Here is a 17347-nt window from a genome sequence, read left to right as displayed (position 1 = left end):
GATTTCGACACCATACTTAATCTACCTTATCTTGGGTATGTCACAAGAACATGTAATACCAATCTTCTGATCCTCTTCATCGAACGTCATCATGGTTTAGGTTTCTCTCATCTTTCTTATTTATGTTTAAGTTACAGGGATGTCGTCATTTTATTAGCTCCTTTTATGAAGAATAATACCTGTGAAATGTGTTAAAACTGTTTTAACTGTTTTGTGTCTCTCAAAGATGCATGAATGTTACACACGTATAATCAGATTGTATTTGGATATACGAAACCACAAGCAACAACAAGCAAAGCAGAACATTTGAAGTTCATAGAAGAACGCAATGGAATACTCAATATGCTCATCAAAGCTAGACCGTAATAAGGTGAAATTTACATAATAATCAGATGAAAATTAGTCGGTAAGTTTCCTTCGGTAAACCATTGTTGCAGGGCCATTTGTTGCAATTTACATGTCATTAGATGAAATGTTATCGGACAAACAGTGAAATGCTTTACAGCAAAATGAGAAACTATCCAGCTAAAGCAAGAGGAAGAAAGGAATAGAAACTTGAGGGAAAGAAGCAAGGAGTCTTCGACTTCCTCTTAAATGCCTGGACTTTTTAACTTCAATGAAGGTTTTATGAATGCTGTTGCTGTGATTCATCGGCTGGAACCTTGCAACGACCGTAATTTAACACCATCACCAACTCCTTTGCTGAGGTTCCAATGGCTGCCGGAAGCTTCTGTGATGACCTCCCTCTTAGCCACTGTTCTACCAAGTTTTGCATAGACATAGTGGGGCTCACAGGTTGTCTGAGGCACATGATTTCCACCTGTAATCACAAAAGTTGTCAGTTTAGCAGAAGGGAAAACCATGGCATGATGTATGTTAGATAAAGAAGACAGACTAAATGGCTTCTATCATTGATCTTGTAATAAAATCCCATCGTTCCTTATTCCATATAGATGAGCTATAACTGCAGAAACTCAATTCACCAATACAAATAAAATCAGCAAACATTATCCTGGATGTTGTAACTTTGACGGTGTATATTTTAACAATTTTCCAGCATCAATTTCTTTGAGAAAGTATGACTGATGAAGATTTACTATCCAATCTCCTATAACATGTCATCCATCACTTTAAATGCTTCCTACTGATGGAAATTATGCATCACCTCACCCCTTCGGTATTTTTAAAGACCAAGAAAAACAGACAAGAAGGGGAGGATGAAGATGATAAGCAGACTCCAGTTCAGGAGCATCTGCACCTGGTGAAGATATTGTGATGGAATCCAATCCTTCTATTCAGGATAGTCTATACATGTTCAGGGAGAAGGGTAATGAACAAAAAATAAAAAGTAATAATCAACTCAAACTACTTAGACCAAGCTTCTTCCTGTGTAATCGTAGCAAATCAACTTTACTATGTAATCAAAAGCATATAATTGTTGTGATTTTCCATTATATGAAACAACTTTACTATGACTTGGCCTTATCAGAATCAATTCTGAAATGGAATGGCATTGTGAAGCCTACAAATGATTCTAAAAACAGAGAACACAATATGGTGAACTAAAAAGACAGATGTTCTGAGAAACTTCACATGCCTGAATTATAGACTTACAGCCGTTACTGCTACCACTAAAGAATGCCAAGAGATCAAACTAAACATAAAGTGAATGCATGTTCTGAGAAGCTTACATGCTTGGATTACAAGCTTATAATCATCAACATTATCATTTGGAGAAAGAACCATGGAAGTTTAAAGATGAGAGCAAAAGCATAAATTAGTAAAGGTGCTTGCTGAACATGAATGAACACAAATCCAATACAACATCTAAACTGTATAGTTTCAAGCATGCTGATGGACTTTGTAAGCATCAAACTACATTATGCAGAACTGTTGGCTTTTGGGCTATCTGAGTCTGCTTTTGAAATATTAACAGATAATATCAAACACTGAGCAGAGTGAAAGAGAAAGAGGAAAATGAAATTTACATTTTCTTCTTTTTCATGCATTTTATGTGTTTGGCTAGTACACGTAAGGAAAAAAAGGAAGTGAATGTCAGAATTAAGACTTTAGGCACTTAGTTTGAAATCAAATTCATTTTTGAAGCAGCTAATGCTGCAAAATCTGTGAGGGATCAACTGCTAAGAACTTCAAAAGTTGAAATTTCTCAAGTTGATCTCTCACAGATTTAGCAGAACATCATGAGAGTATGGTTGAAACTGCAGGAAAAGTTCCTCACTAAAAGCTATAACAGGATTCAGATTTTTGAAAAATAAAGGAAATGTTATCAAATCATTAGCTTCAGGTTCAAACCAACTTTTTCACTTTTGAAAAAAGGGCTCTAAACAACTTGGTCATATTCCTTTTGGCCAATACCCTGAACAATTCCTGGAATGCAAGTGCTGATTTTGTCCCGATGCTGTGTTCATGTTCCTCTTGTAAGAAACATTAAAAAACACACTGAATAATGTAATTTAGCACATCAGGCAATAGTGGTCCTAGAATACCCAATAAGGCATCAAATATATTATTAATATAAAGTGACCTATTATGACAGAGCAATCAAGGTAGAAAAACAGGAAATATGTAACTGGAAGAACCTCATCTTGAAACAAAGCTTCAAGGAAGCCCAAGGTAATCCTTTTCATTTTTTCTGTTCATCAGTAAGAGAGTGCAGTAATGAAAATTTTGGTAGAAGTTGGGTGTGTCAATGATCTTCTAGCTTTAGCAAGCCACCAATTTGACTGCTGATGACATTTCTCAAAGGTTGAACTATGAGTAAGCTGATAAACTTGGGGAAAAAAGAAGATAATTTATAAGAGAAGTATGGTGATGCTATCCCTAACTTAATATTGTATCAGCTACTTATCAAATACAAGGCCATATCATGATGTAGAAGGTGTTCTTCCATTGGCCTTTCAATTTTGTTGAAGTATCTAACAATATCTACAGTTTTCAACAACTTATCAGAGGTAGAGGATGATGAAAGCATGTACAGATACATATTCATCAAGTTTAATGCATGTAAGCCACTATATCATTTCATTGAGATTAGCCTGTTGGATTAAACTACTTTATAGAAAATGGTCCATTATCGCATAAGCAATGCTTCCACCTATCAACTTATGATATTGAGTTCTATGGAACAAAGTAAAACGAAATCGTGTTTTGGAATTTCGTGGGATCTGAACTAACCTCAGCTTCCTTTTCAAGATTAAGCTTCCTCATAAGGTACTTTTGGACGAAGGACACAGGCATGCTACCATCTCTAAGAAAAAAAGAGAAACAAAATACTTAATATATTAAACACATAAAAATATAGTAAACGGAAATATATAACAGAAAATGCTTAATTATGTTTGTAATAATGTGAAACTTAACTTCAGTCAATCTATCTGTACCAGTTATAGTTGATATTTCAGACAATGCTAAACTTAACAATGTTCAACTATTCATTGCTCAAGCCCAACTTTTTGGCAATGCTATTTATCTTGGGAAATCAAATGACATAATATAAGAACTGTTTTTGACCTTAGTACCATCCTTGCTTTTTTTTATAGCAGTGACTGTTTGCAATGCTATAGCTGCAGCGAAAATAGTAGCATTTTTGTTATTCTTAGTTCATATGATCAGCTAGCAATAATTTTCATGTAGCCTCCACATCCTTCAGCATGTAGCATCATATGTATTGGTATACGATGCTGTGCCAAGGTAGGCATGTTTTCTGTAAAAATCAGACATTACATGAAAATAAATGAGAAAATAGAACCATTTCAGCATGGAGGATGTATAACATTTAGATTGAGATGAATGACAAATAAAATAAAAAGAACATTAAAAGGGCAAAATCTGACTCTATTCCTCATCTTTACCAAGTTCATAGATTCCCTTCTGCTCTAAAATCCTTGTAATCCGTGGAGTGGTTTTATGATGATCATGTGTCTCAGGTTGCTCCTTGCAACACTGGCAACTATGGTGCTTACTACTGTATTGTTACCTTCTTTTATTAATGTAATTTGACATCAACACCACATTGGTAAGGTACACACACGGCACATTTTGGGATGATCAGCATGTGATATTGATGTGACATGGCATATATACATCATGTCACTTAACCATGTACTAGTAAGAAATTAATATGTCCATATCTTGTTCATGCTGTCATGCTGAACTGACAGGTAGGACCATATTATGCAAAAGTTACTAGAGGCATTTGCATGAAGCAACTTACTTGACCCTCAAGTAACTTGCAGATATTTGTGGCAAGGGGGGTTCTCCTGTCCTGAAACAGTTGACATCAAAATAAAATAAGGAAGTTAATATTCATAAAATACATATGTGCAGATAACATAACTAAAATAACTTCCAAAAGAAATTTTTTTAACTGTTCAACAGCTGCAACCAAGGAGAACCATATTGGACCAATGCTCCTGACATGCTGAGTAATTCCAGCATCAAGGGGTGTTTGAGCTACTGCTGTAAGGTTTCTAGTCTGGTGGTTGATTCCTTGCAAACTTCCAGCTTTCAACATTTCTGGAGGCATAGGATTATTTTCGCTCTTCTGTTCCTGAACTTCAGATTTATGTGGACGCTCCTTAACCCTGATGCTGTTACCATCTACTTCACTAGCAGGGCCATTGGTTTGCTCTGCCTTAACAACAGGGCTGTGTTGACTGGACCTAAAAGACTTTGTCCTATTTGCAGCTTCAACCAGACAATTTAAAGGTTTCCAGATGTCAACTTTATCTTGAAAGGAGCCTTCACCATTCGATTTACCTTCAGTACGTGTATATTTGGATGGCTCAGCCTTTGAATAAACCTGAAAAGACTTCGCCAAAGCATGTAAAATGAATATTATCATACAAATGGAACTGAAGATATAGTCAAAACCTTATTACCAACTATATGCTGCTTAGATCACTGAACTAATAAGCCATGAAGAAACACAAAGATTCTGTTTTAGTACCTGCTTTCTCTTAAAAGTGGGCTTGCCTGGTCTCTCAGCCGAGCTTGATTTTTTTGCATGCTTTTCAACATTATAATCCTCCTTTTTAGTCATATCATCAATTACTGGACTCAGACCACGCAGTGTGGGAGCCCTTTTAGCAAAAGCCTTTGTTTGCCTTTTTGTTAGTCTTGTCTGTGTTGCTGTATGAATATCAACTACCAATGAAGAAAGTGATCTTTCTTTTCTTTTCACAGGCGGTGTCATGGGAGGCACTTCTTCAGGAGTTTTAACCTTGTTTCTTTTGGAAGGAAATATCTTTTGCCTAACATCTTGTAGGTTGTGATCAGGTCTGCAGAATATGTTAGATTAAATATGTACTTTGACAAAATCATATAGCAGCAAAAAATATACTTTTCCTTGTCGCATATAACTGAAAATAAGAAGTCGATATTCATGTCTCAAATTGAGTGAGGTTCAGAATCAGGTATCTAATGAATGCATGAATCCACAAATATTTTTCACAATAATCAGCATTAGATGGATGTCATAACCAACTTGACTACAAAGATGGAAGCCAACTATGAAGAGAAATAGAAACTTAGGTTTCAAGAATGAAAAATTATAGGAAAAAAAATTAAAACCTATCATATCCGAAGAAGAAAGGTGCTTTGAGGGTGCGAAAAAACTATATCCGAAGAAGAGGAACATTCATTAGTGGTTAAAAATCTGTTCTAGGAAGTAGGAACAATCTCACCATTGAAATAATAATGTTGAAAAATACAGAAACGAGAAAGCTTCTTAGAGCATTGACTAGATCTCTAGTATCTCATCATATCTTGATTATTGCCGCAAGAAATTTTCTATGATCTGCCTAGAGAAATATTTCAAGCAAATGTTCATTCCTGCCCTAGTTCTTTTCTAGCCCTATTATTCTTGCAGTTCCTTTCTCATATCTTTAAGTCATCAACTTTTGCAACTCATTCTATAGGAGTTATAAAGATACAAGTATAATAAACCATCATCAGTTTCAAGTGAGTCCTAGAAGATATTTTTTTGCAAAATCATAAGAACCCTATATTTAGCAAAAAGAAAGTATCAAGTTTAGCTGATAGTAGAACAGAAAGTAGCCCAACCTAGCTTTAATGCATGATTGATTTTGAAGTCTGTCTTCACACTGATGAACTTAGCTAAGATTGTTTTACACAACTAAATCATGTCCTCTCTGGAAATAGCAGCAAAATGCAACCATCTTTTCAGCCCTAAGCAAATAGTGTTTGGTTCTCCTTTAAATGGCAGACGCTATATGGAGATCCAATGGGTCTTATGCTACTTAGTGTACCTTCTCTTAGTCTATGAATTAAATATTCATTAAGTTTCATAAGTTTAAATTGTTTGGGATTTTTTTCTCTATTGGTTTATAAGTTTGTTTCTAGACATTATGCCTAAAATGGTAAAAACCATGTCACAGTTTGAGTCTGTTCATACATGAGATGAGAATAATGGTTATTATCTTGTTGCTTGTTTGTGCCTATGATATTGACATTGCTCCCTTTGACAAATCTTGGAAATTCCCTAGGCTATTCCCAGGCTTAGAGGAGATCTACTTCAATGAATTAATAAGACAAACAATTAGATAGAGCTTTCTACCAGCTAACTAGCCATTAGGCTTCTAGGTAGACAATTTTGTTGGAGTAAGCACTTAAGAACCAAAGTTGGGTGATCAGTCAGTCAGGAATTTTTTAAACCTTCCATGAAGCATTCTTGATATTAAGTTGTGCTCCATCTACAACATGCCACTCCAAAAAGGCTTGGATCATGATTATGATGACGCTGAAACATTGTATATGCATCTGTAAATCAACTTTTAAGGAAGCATCCATCAACAGATTGTAGTCTCTTATGTACCATACAATAACAGTTGTTTATAATCAAATGTATAATTTATGTACCATACAACAAAGAGTACATGTATCAGGTCTTGCTGTCTCTTATGCCAAAGCTAAAGTGCAGCAGATTCTTGATTAAACATTTACAATTAGCTCCAATATATAACAAATACCTTCAACTTCTTAGCATTCTCCAGTATTCAGTTGTTAGCCTGTTACTACTGACATCATAAATAATCTATCACCAATTTATTCTCTAGATATGCTTGCTTTAAATGACAAACAAAAATCTCACAAATTAGCATATTGCAAATGAAGGTGTATGATACATAATGATGTCAAATCTTCAACATGAAGAGGGATATGGTACTATTTGAAAACTCATTATATGCAGGCTTAACCCTACATCTGAAAAGCCTATTCCATGTCTCAAACACCAATGGAGAATCCTTGCTGTTGCATTAAGGGTTGCCATCCTTTGAAGCATCTCCAATCTACCAATCCCAAAGATGATAGATGAATGAATAGAATAGCTAGAGCAATCCTATACAAAATGTTAGTATTAGCTGTAAACTTTGGATTGAGTGGAATATGTGGAGTTATCAAGAAAGAAAAATATATTTTTTTTCATTTGTGAAAAATTAAGTGTAACTCCAATGGAGAATAAAATGAGGGAGAATCGCTAATATTAATTAGTATTAGTCATGTGCTAAGGAGATTTACCGATGACAAGAAGGTTTATAGATGTTGTAGTTAAAATAAGTAAAACAATTAGTATTAGTCATGTGATGAGAGCTAGAGATAGAGGATGATCTAAGAAAATTTTACTCGAAACTAATAAGAATTTAAATGCTCTTAATTTAACCAAGGAAATTGCTTTGTAATGACAAAAGATGCATGCAGTCAATCTCAAATAATTAAGACAAATGAGCTGCTAGTTCTGCCATCAGTTTCATCTAGTCCAACACTTTGACTAACATACTAATTCATGCCTTTCCTTCCTACTTTTACTGCACATTTTCTCTATATTTTAGCTGTTCCATGCTCTTGCTTTGTTTCCTTCAGCATTCTAAATGTCGTACATCAAGAAAAACAAAGAGTTTCCAACCTTAATTTTATTCAAGTACCTAAAATATGAATTAAATATTTGAACCAATGTATACAATTTTGAATAATACCGCCCGGTACGGGTAGTATGTACCAGTCCGTCAGCTTACCGGTACACGGACCGGTCGTTACCGGATGGAACGAAATATATATTTTTTTTTATTTTTTTTTATATATAAATATATATAATCTTATATATAAATGTATATATATATATATAAACGAGGCGATGTCGCCTTTTATAAAAATATTTTATATATAAATATTTATATATAAATATATATATATATATATATATATATATATATATATATATATATATATATAAGGCGACGTCCCCGAGGCGATGCGACGTCGCCTTTTATAAAAAATATATATATAAATATATATATAATATTTTATATATATATATATATATTTATTTATTTATTTATATATATATAAACGAAGCAATGTCGCCGCGCCTAAGAAAAGAGAGAGGCGACGTCACCGAAGCGACGTCACCAAATTATATATATATATATATATACCGAGTGGTATACCACTCGGTATACAGTTTCGTACCGTACCAAACGAACATCGAAACTCCGGTACAGTATGAAATTGCATACCTTAATTTGAATTATTAATAACTACTGTGTGCACAATATAGTGCCTATGCTGAAAATCCGGCAGCTTATGGAGATGCAACCTACAAAAGTTCATCCCTTCAGCAGCAGTCAATGCCATGTATCAATCTTAAATGAAGGATAAAGACCAATATAAACCAGCATCCACCCATGCCACTGCACATGAATGAGAAAAGCATCATCGTAGCATGAAAAATAGTCATACTGTGGCAACTGATAAAATGTTTGAGTGAGTTTTGTAGCTTACTTTATGATAATGCTCCTCAAATTTTCAAAAGATTAATAATCCATTTGGATTTCTCTATTACATAGCTAAACAACAAGAGAATATCTAAAATGACCAGGACATGGTTTACAAGATAAGCCGAGACTTTAAAACAAGCCACTCTAGCTCAGGAGATGAGTTTGCCAAAACCTTGATTTCTTAGGGTCCACTGAGATTCAAATAATAATCTAGAACTAGATGATCAGGCTGATCATGATTGCTCAACTAGTTAGCAGATAGTCATGAAGGTGCTGGTCAATTGTAATTGATCCAGATGACCCTACCAAATTTAACAGTTCAAAAATTCTTGATTCCCGTGATCCAACTTGGTCCACCTAATTGATCCAGGTCAATTTCCATCCTAAATCACTACAAACCTTAATCCAAAGGCACAAAAAGAAAGATCACATGGTTTTATAGCCATTTGCACTAAATGGCATTTCTAAACGTTTTTTATGCTAATGGTCTGTCCATGCCCATAAGGTGCAGTGAGGTTTTGGTTGTCGATGTGAACTTTGTTAAATTAGGTTGTAGAAGAAAAGAAGATTCATCAGATCTTAAGAGATAAGGGGTTTTTCAATTTTGGTTATAGCAAAGGACAGCAACTATTGAACTGCTGTACTGGAACATTGAAATATTGATGTGTATGTTCCCAAAGTAAACCAATGACTTTGAACTAAGACAAATTGAACCTAATTATGAACATAATAATTCATGTCAAGCTCAATAGATTGAACCTCTGTTTTATTTTTCTCAGTCCTGACTATAGGTCTTAAATGGCTTAATCATTTTCTACCTTTTGCAACATCTGTTGTCTCTACTTGATCAGCATTTTTTTTTTCTATTTTTTTCAGTAGATCCTTACTTTTCGTGTTCCAATGCCACTAAACTACTTCCAGCTTCCTGAATCTTGAAGAACTTACAACATAACCAGTTCAATCTAAGGCAGATTGCACCATTATGTATCTAAAATTATCAAAATAGATGGCGTGGAAACCGAAAAGCATACTAACAAATGTTTAGGGGATCAACAGAAGATGGTTTAATAAACAGAAATCAAAACAAGCAATAAAAAAGAGAAAACTAACACTTCCAAGGAAAGAACTTCACCTAAGCTTGTCAAGTGGAAGAGGCCCCAAATAAATATTACAGCTAGGGCAGTGGTTTGTCTCCTCATCATTGAGTTTCTCATATATACATTTCCTGCAAACTGAATTAGTATACAAAGATCAAGAGTGTAAGTCATGTATTGAACTCTTAGAAATCATCAGTTAGTCCTACATCTCAACTATTTGTCAAATCTAAATACAGTAACTATCTACATGTATAACCTCAAAAGAATAACTAGTTATATGAAAATTTTAAAGAAAATTGTCTAACAGATTCCAGAAGTGAAACATAATATAATATGTACAATCATTTTTAAAGCATAAATGAATCAAGTGTAAGTTAAATAGATTTAAAAGCTGAGAATAATGCAAGATTTACCAAAGGTTATATAAATAGATGACTAATGAACATTAAAAAAACACCATGCACGAGTTTAATCTGAGCACAGACATGGTGGAAGAGAAGGGTTGATGGTAAAATGAATGATCCTTTTCTCTTGAAAGATGACAAACTGTTTGGAATTTAGCAAAGAAGAAACCGAATGTCACTAATGGATAACAGATAATCTGTTAAGATAGTGAGAGAAAAATAACAAGCATGAACTACCAGGTGAACAAATTAGAATCCAGCATAGAGAATTTTATGAGCCAATAATTAGTCAACATTATCAACTAAGTATCTGTTCTCGAATAAAAGAACAAAAGCATGCCATGGATGACTTTCATTGAAAAATAAAAGGACATCTCATAAAAAAGAGGAACATATGTTTACACTGGATCAAGGATCATAAAATAATTAGGAGTTGTATGATCTAATCAGTCTCTGATAAGCGACCTAGGTGAATCAGAATTTCTGAGTTAACCTCAAGGATCGAAATTAAATTACAGTGCTAGTTACATCATCAATGAGGTATAACGACATGTTATAATGCAATGATGAAACATCTCAAATTCTCGCCCAGATACGGAAGCACAATTAGCTTCCCTTCTAAATTGGTAACAAACATAGATCATATACATGTTTAAACGCAGCTTCAGGTGGCCATGGATATTGCATAAATGGACAAAGTTACACCCGAAAGCTCAAAGGTTTGATTATAGTAGATATGCACTCGCAATAAATAGAGAAGTTAGCGAAGAATAAACTTTCGACGTATATGACAACACTCATTCATCACCTCTACACCTCAATAACGCATGCGATCGCAGACGCTCATTGCCGAAGGGTAAAAACGAAAAAAATCGCAAAAGATCCATCTTGCCAAACGTTTCAGATACTCTTCAGGCTCTCAACCTCGCAAAATCCAAGAAACAGGACAAACCAAATCGAAGAAAAAGAAAGAACCCACATTATAGGATAGGAAAAAACACGAACGATACGAGAATTCACGTCAAAACGCCCAATAAAACCGGCAACCGAGATCAGGAAACCCGGAAAGATAGAAGCTTTCGGTCCAAGGGAGGCGGAGAGGACGAAGGCAGAAACTCACACGTGTGGAGGCACTCGATGATGGTGGTGGCGTCCCGGAGGAGCTTCAGGCAGAGCGGACACGTCATGCACTTGGCAAGAAGATCCCGCCTCACCATCACCACCTGCGACGGCCCGGCTGCCGAGGCCTCGCCCTCCCCCGCGCCCGCGCTCAACATATGCCGCGCCGCCAGCCCAGGGCCAGCCGTCGGGGAGGCACAGGAGACTCCCGTGAATGTTTGGATTTCTGAGCCGGTGGATCCCCAGCACAAGGCGGTACGCCGGATTTTATTGATGAATCACGACGAGGCGGCAGGGATCCGGGGGCGGGGAAGCGGGGAAAGTGTGATCTAGACGAGATGAGAAAGCACGCGGAGATGGAAAGTAAGAGATTTAGAAGGGGTAATTGAAGGAGGAGGAGAAGAAGAAGGGCAAGGGGGCTTGGGGGAGTAGGGGAGAGATCGAAGGGGACGACGACGAGCAGAGCCGAAGAAAGCGAGAGAATAGAGGAGGGGAGGAGAGAGGAGTTAACGAAATAAGAATTATAAATATTATATATATATATATATATATATATATAAATACATAAAAGATGGACAAGCGAGTTTGGCCAAGACGACGTGGCATCCAGGTGGGCCCGGCTGGGACAAGGACGAGCCTAACGTGCTCCGTTCGTCCGTTCAATGCGCTCAAGCCGATGAAATAGTGACCATGTAAATCGACCATATTATTTATACGTAATTATAATATATATTGTTGAAAATAACTCGAAATTAGTATGCATCGAAATTATAGAGAAATGTTAATGGAGCATAAAATATAAAAGACACCAACTATAAATTTTACTTATAACACAAATAAATATAAAAGACACCAACTAAACTACATAGTCATAACTAAATTTATTAGATTTCTAATCTCAGCCGGACTCTTAGTCAACCTCTAGAGCTTGTCATACCTTAATCTAATTTGATAGACTTCTAATTTACATAGAACTCCTAATCAAAGTTACAACACAAATTCTAAGACTATATCAGGTAAATTTTAGATTATCTTCAAAAATGATAAAACCCAATGCGATCTCCCCGCTGATATTGTCACCAAAGGTAGCACTCTATAAAAGGAAATTGTCATGTTTAATTTGATCTATAATTTAGAAATTTATAATACTGAGATATAACTTAAATCTCTTTTCATATCATGTACATAGTTTAAATAATGTCTTTTTCATTATGATACAACATAAAATTATGTACTATGGCTTTACGATAACAATGATCATGTCCCGATTCAATTTGATAAAATAACTAATATATTAATTTTATCGACTCTCAATCATTAACTCAAAATATTTAATTTCTCCATAATGATAACTTATAAATGAATCCAAAAATAATTATAAATAAAACAGATGATATTTTGATGAAATATCATAAATATATTTTTATTATTATGATATATATATATATATATATATATATATATATATATATATATATATATTCTATGCTTGCGATCAAATGTTTACTGATCTTAAGATTAGCTCCATAGATGGTGACAAATTTTGCTATAAACTGCTCTACAATCTTAGTTCACTATATTCTCTATCACATTATGAATGCACCAGACGTCATGAATACGCTACGATGCATCCATGAATTGATTTATGAAAAAATAAACTATTTATGATACTTATTATTTGTAATAATAAGGTTGAATCAATTGTCGCATATAAGAATCTTATTCCTACCAAAATCATGTGTACCATTGAGTTATCCGATATTACCATTACTGATTAATCCTTGTAAATAATTGCCTTTGGACTATCTCAAAGACAGTGAACTCATGTTCCTCATTGACGTCATCATCATGACCCGTACTCATCATAAGTGAGCAGCTCAAATGCCTATCTATTGGTGTCAACTTATGTTTTCTAGTGCAAGCTTTTCAAGCAGCCACTGTGTTCAAAGCTTATCTCATCCCTTGGACGTACCATGGTAAATTTAGATCATGTCAGGATACATGCGACGATAATGTGAGTTGTTCCTTCATCCCGACCACTGTAATCATATTAAATACACTTCTAATGATAACAAAATTCGAGGCGATGGGATCAATTCTTCGTCGTTTCAGTACAATATTTAACGAACATTAACGAATTAATTCAAGCACACAATTATAAAATTTAGATATAGTATTGAAAATACAGCTTATATCTAACTTGTTTTTGTGCAAATCTTAGGTTGAATTTAAACTTCAATTTATCCATTATAGTCTTATCAGATCTGTGTGGGTTCATGCAGTCTGTGGATTTTGTTTAGAACTACTAAAATTTTGAAGGAAAGTGTGGATCTGGATCAAATCTATGTGGGTCTTGGCCAAATCCACATAGCTCTTGTTCGGAAGAGAAATCAAGAGTGGTCGAAAGAGAGAGGAACGAATGAGTGTTTGTGGGAAGTAGGTAGGATCAATCTATTGACCAATTTAGAACGAATGAGAGCATCATCTAAAATGATATAAATATGTTCAAAGAGAACCTACAAATATTAGAGTTTTTTTAAATAGTTTTGGACTAAATCAAAAATATTATCTTGAGCAACATAACTTCTCAGTTTATTTATGTAAATTATGACAACCATGCGTTAGATTAACAGGAGGTTGACACAGATAAATTATAATTTCCCAGCCATAATTTATACTACGGAAAGATAGATCTGAAATGTCCAATGCCCACAACCAATCTCTAGATTAAGATAAGAGCTGATAAGAGCTCATAATTAGATGAAGCTCCGATCAAGCTATTAAACAACTCGGGAGATATCCGGGTGTATAGATGATACATTATAGCGAACGACTGGTGTGCATACGAAATGTAATATAAGTTAATGTAGAGGGAATTTTTAGAACATCTACACACTATTGCAATACACCAATTAGTCTTTTTTTTTAATCTCTCTACCGTATGAGATGCGTTTTTTTTCCTTTTTGAAATCCCCACCGCAAAACGCACGATATTCCACAAATACCCCCGGCACATCATCGAAATTACAACAGACTACCCCCGTGAAGGCAGGTTGAGGAAGAAAAATAAACAAATAAAACTAAACAAAGCCGACTCCACTACTTCTTGGCTTTCTTCGTCGTCGTCTTAGCCGCCGGGACAACAGCCTTCCTGGTATTCTTCTTCGCGGCAGCCGCTGCCTTCTTTGGAGCCGCGGCGGATTTGGCCGGAGAGGAAGCCAACGCCGCCGGTGCTGCTTTCTTTCCGGGGGTGTCCCTAGCGGAGGTCTTTGCTGCCTTCACCAGCCGCGCGGGTGCCCTTCGCTTCGGCCTGGCTGCCGCGAGCTTCGGCTTCGCTGCCGGCTTAGCTTTTGCGGCAGCCTGAGCTTTCACCTTGGCCTTGGGCTTCGCTGGCGATGCGGCTGGCTTGGCTTTCGGTTTGGCGGGGGAAGCCGGCTTTGCCTTCGGCTTGGGCTTGGCAGCGGGGATCGGCTTAGCTTTCGGCTTGGGCTTCGCGGCAGCGGGGGCCTTCGCCTTGGGCTTCGTCTTCGTCGGAGCAGCGGGTTTCTTGGTGGCTGCCTTGGGTTTCGGTTTAGGCTTCGTCGGAGCAGCGGAGGACGAGGAAGAGGAGGTGGCGGTGGCGGCGGCTACCTTGTAGGAGTTCTTTACCTTCTTGAGCTTACCGGCAGCAGTGAGCCTCTTCAGCTGGCCGAGGAGGATCTTCCGAAAGTTTCCCGGGAGGTGATTCTTGTGCTTGTCCTCGAGGAACTTCCCGATCGCATACTGGCTCGACCCGGTGCGCTCCTTCAGCGTCACGATCGCCTCCATGATCATCTACACCCCATACAAACCAAACCAAATCAGGCAAGGAAGAATGAGATCCGATCCAAACGAATGATCGACCGAGATCAAACGCATGGCGAACTACCGTCATCGAATTCTCACCTCGGCGTACGGCGGGTGGGCAGACGGCTTCCGTGGAGTAGCAGGCTTCTTGGCCTTGGCCTTGGCCTTACTGGGGCCCTTCGCCTTCTTCCCCTTGGATGGCTTAGCATCAGCAGCAGCGGCAGCGGCAGCGTCAGCGGCAGCCACGGGGTCCTCCTCCGCCACCGGATCAGAGGGGGCCGCATCAGCGACGGGCTCCTCAGCCGCCGCCGCGTCAGTCTCCTCCTGCACCATTATTAGGGTTTCGGGAGCTCAGCCGAAGCGAGATCTGATGGGATGGGGGAATCAGATGCGGGCGCGGTCGACGACGGGGAAGGGGAGGGTGGCCATTTATATATAAGCCGGAAGGGGAAACGGCGAAAGCTGATTGGCCGAGAGGTAGGACTCCCGGATCGATACGCCCACCGCCTTCAAATGTGGGCCCTCGGATGTTCCTTCATCAACGGCTGAGAACGGTTGAGTCGATACGGCCCGGAAGAAGCTTGGGGTGGGAGGGGCTTTGCGACGGGATAAAGTGTGCTTCTTTTCTCATTTTGCAGGGGAATAACTCGAGCTATGATCCATGGATTTGAGCCATGTCTCGACCTGGATCTGCAACTCGAGCTTAGCTTTCGAACGAGCATAGGCTCGACCAAATCGGTTTCTTTGTTAGCGAGAATTTTAATTTAGAAGACACAATGGTCCGACTGAGACTTTTGTGTGAGTTCGGCGGAGTTCAGAACCTCGGGTGGAAAATGCCGACGGCTTCAACCGATGCTTGTGGTTTCAGATGAAAGCAGATTAGAAGACGGATCAATAGAACTTGGAATCGCGAAATTTGGTTGAGGATTGCATGGGTTATGGCTCACCCAAAGTTGAGGTAAGTGACACACGTCCTTTTATCTACTTGATGCTCATCAAACCATATGGATTAATTTGGCATTTACCTCTTGCAAGTAATTAATTAATAAAAATTTGTACAATTTGAATATTTCGGTGATGAATTATTAAAATATTTAGAACGAAATATCAAATCATAATTTGCATGTTATGATCAAGTCATTATTCAGTCTGTGGATATGCTTTATATGTATTGTATTTTGTTATGTTGCATGGTGACGTGAATACGTGCAATGAGCTGAGTCAAACCTGCAAAAAATTTGACTGCTTAAATCTACTACTTCTAAACTAAAAATTTGTTAGTTTTGAAAATGAATTCAGCATAATCAAATCTATGTTATTCAAGGTATGCTACCATCAACATGATTATGGCAAACTATTATGAAGATTATCAAAGATTGTTCCATTGATTTCTAAATGTCATGGTTCAATAACAAGTCCTAATGTTTTATATAACTATTCAGAGTGTGGTGATATCTTTAGTTAAATTAAAAACATTTAAATGGATTTTGTTGTTTCTTATAGAGACATGTTAATTCTAGCTAGTTCATCGAGGACAATGTAATAGATTAAGTGAATTCGTTTTACTTTATGAACAACTTAGATAATCCTATTTATAATGTTAACTGATGGTGTTGATATGTCAATACATATTTGATTATTGTGTTTCATGTGAGAAGAAAATATCAGGTTAAACATGGCAAGTGATACTTCTATATGCTTCTTCACGAATCAAGAAGCACACAACCCAGACTCATCTCACTTATATCTACATAACTTAAGAATCAAGAAAAATTATTTGATGAAAAAAAATATCAATATATTTAAATATACATATTAGTACAGTTTGATACATTCTCTTGGGAAAAATATATATGTTCTTCAGTATAGTAATGACAAGAGTTTTGGACATACAATATTGCTTGAGGGTTAGAGAACTTTCTAGTTGAATGTTCTTTATAAGTCACATAAAGCAACCTAACTATTATGTAAAAAAACAAATATTCATTAGCATGTCTTATCCTCTTTACTGCAGAAAATTAGGTAGACTTTTCATGAAAATAAATCTATTAACTTGTTTAGTAGGAATATGAAACCATGAAAATAG

At 36.7% G+C, this 17347-nt stretch overlaps 2 protein-coding genes across 3 annotated transcripts; both read right to left on the bottom strand.

Annotated features, from left to right (window-relative positions):
- Nucleotides 1-343: 343 nt before the first annotated feature.
- Nucleotides 344-11933, bottom strand: LOC135584210 (E3 ubiquitin protein ligase DRIP2-like). 2 transcript variants are annotated; one of them, XM_065135539.1, is made up of 7 exons: nt 11438-11933; nt 9949-10048; nt 4970-5300; nt 4389-4831; nt 4235-4285; nt 3196-3268; nt 344-820 (listed from the first exon to the last, which is right to left on the bottom strand). In XM_065135539.1, the coding sequence occupies exons 1-7, from the start codon at nt 11592-11594 to the stop codon at nt 626-628; spliced, it is 1350 nt and encodes a 449-aa protein (XP_064991611.1). In that variant the 5' UTR covers nt 11595-11933; the 3' UTR covers nt 344-625. The 2 variants fall into 2 exon arrangements, with proteins under 2 accessions (XP_064991611.1, XP_064991613.1); XM_065135541.1 differs by having other exon boundaries at nt 4389-4822.
- Nucleotides 11934-14275: 2342 nt separating this feature from the next.
- Nucleotides 14276-15657, bottom strand: LOC135629743 (histone H1-like). Its single transcript, XM_065137623.1, has 2 exons — nt 15361-15657; nt 14276-15249 (listed from the first exon to the last, which is right to left on the bottom strand). The coding sequence occupies exons 1-2, from the start codon at nt 15592-15594 to the stop codon at nt 14536-14538; spliced, it is 948 nt and encodes a 315-aa protein (XP_064993695.1). The 5' UTR covers nt 15595-15657; the 3' UTR covers nt 14276-14535.
- Between the last annotated feature and the right edge of the window lie 1690 nt (nt 15658-17347).

This window comes from Musa acuminata, chromosome BXJ3-1 (assembly GCF_036884655.1).
Source record: "Musa acuminata AAA Group cultivar baxijiao chromosome BXJ3-1, Cavendish_Baxijiao_AAA, whole genome shotgun sequence".
Lineage (NCBI taxonomy): Eukaryota > Viridiplantae > Streptophyta > Magnoliopsida > Zingiberales > Musaceae > Musa > Musa acuminata.
The sequence above is the reverse complement of the archived record's forward strand: the minus strand, read 5'-3'. Positions and strand labels throughout refer to the sequence as shown.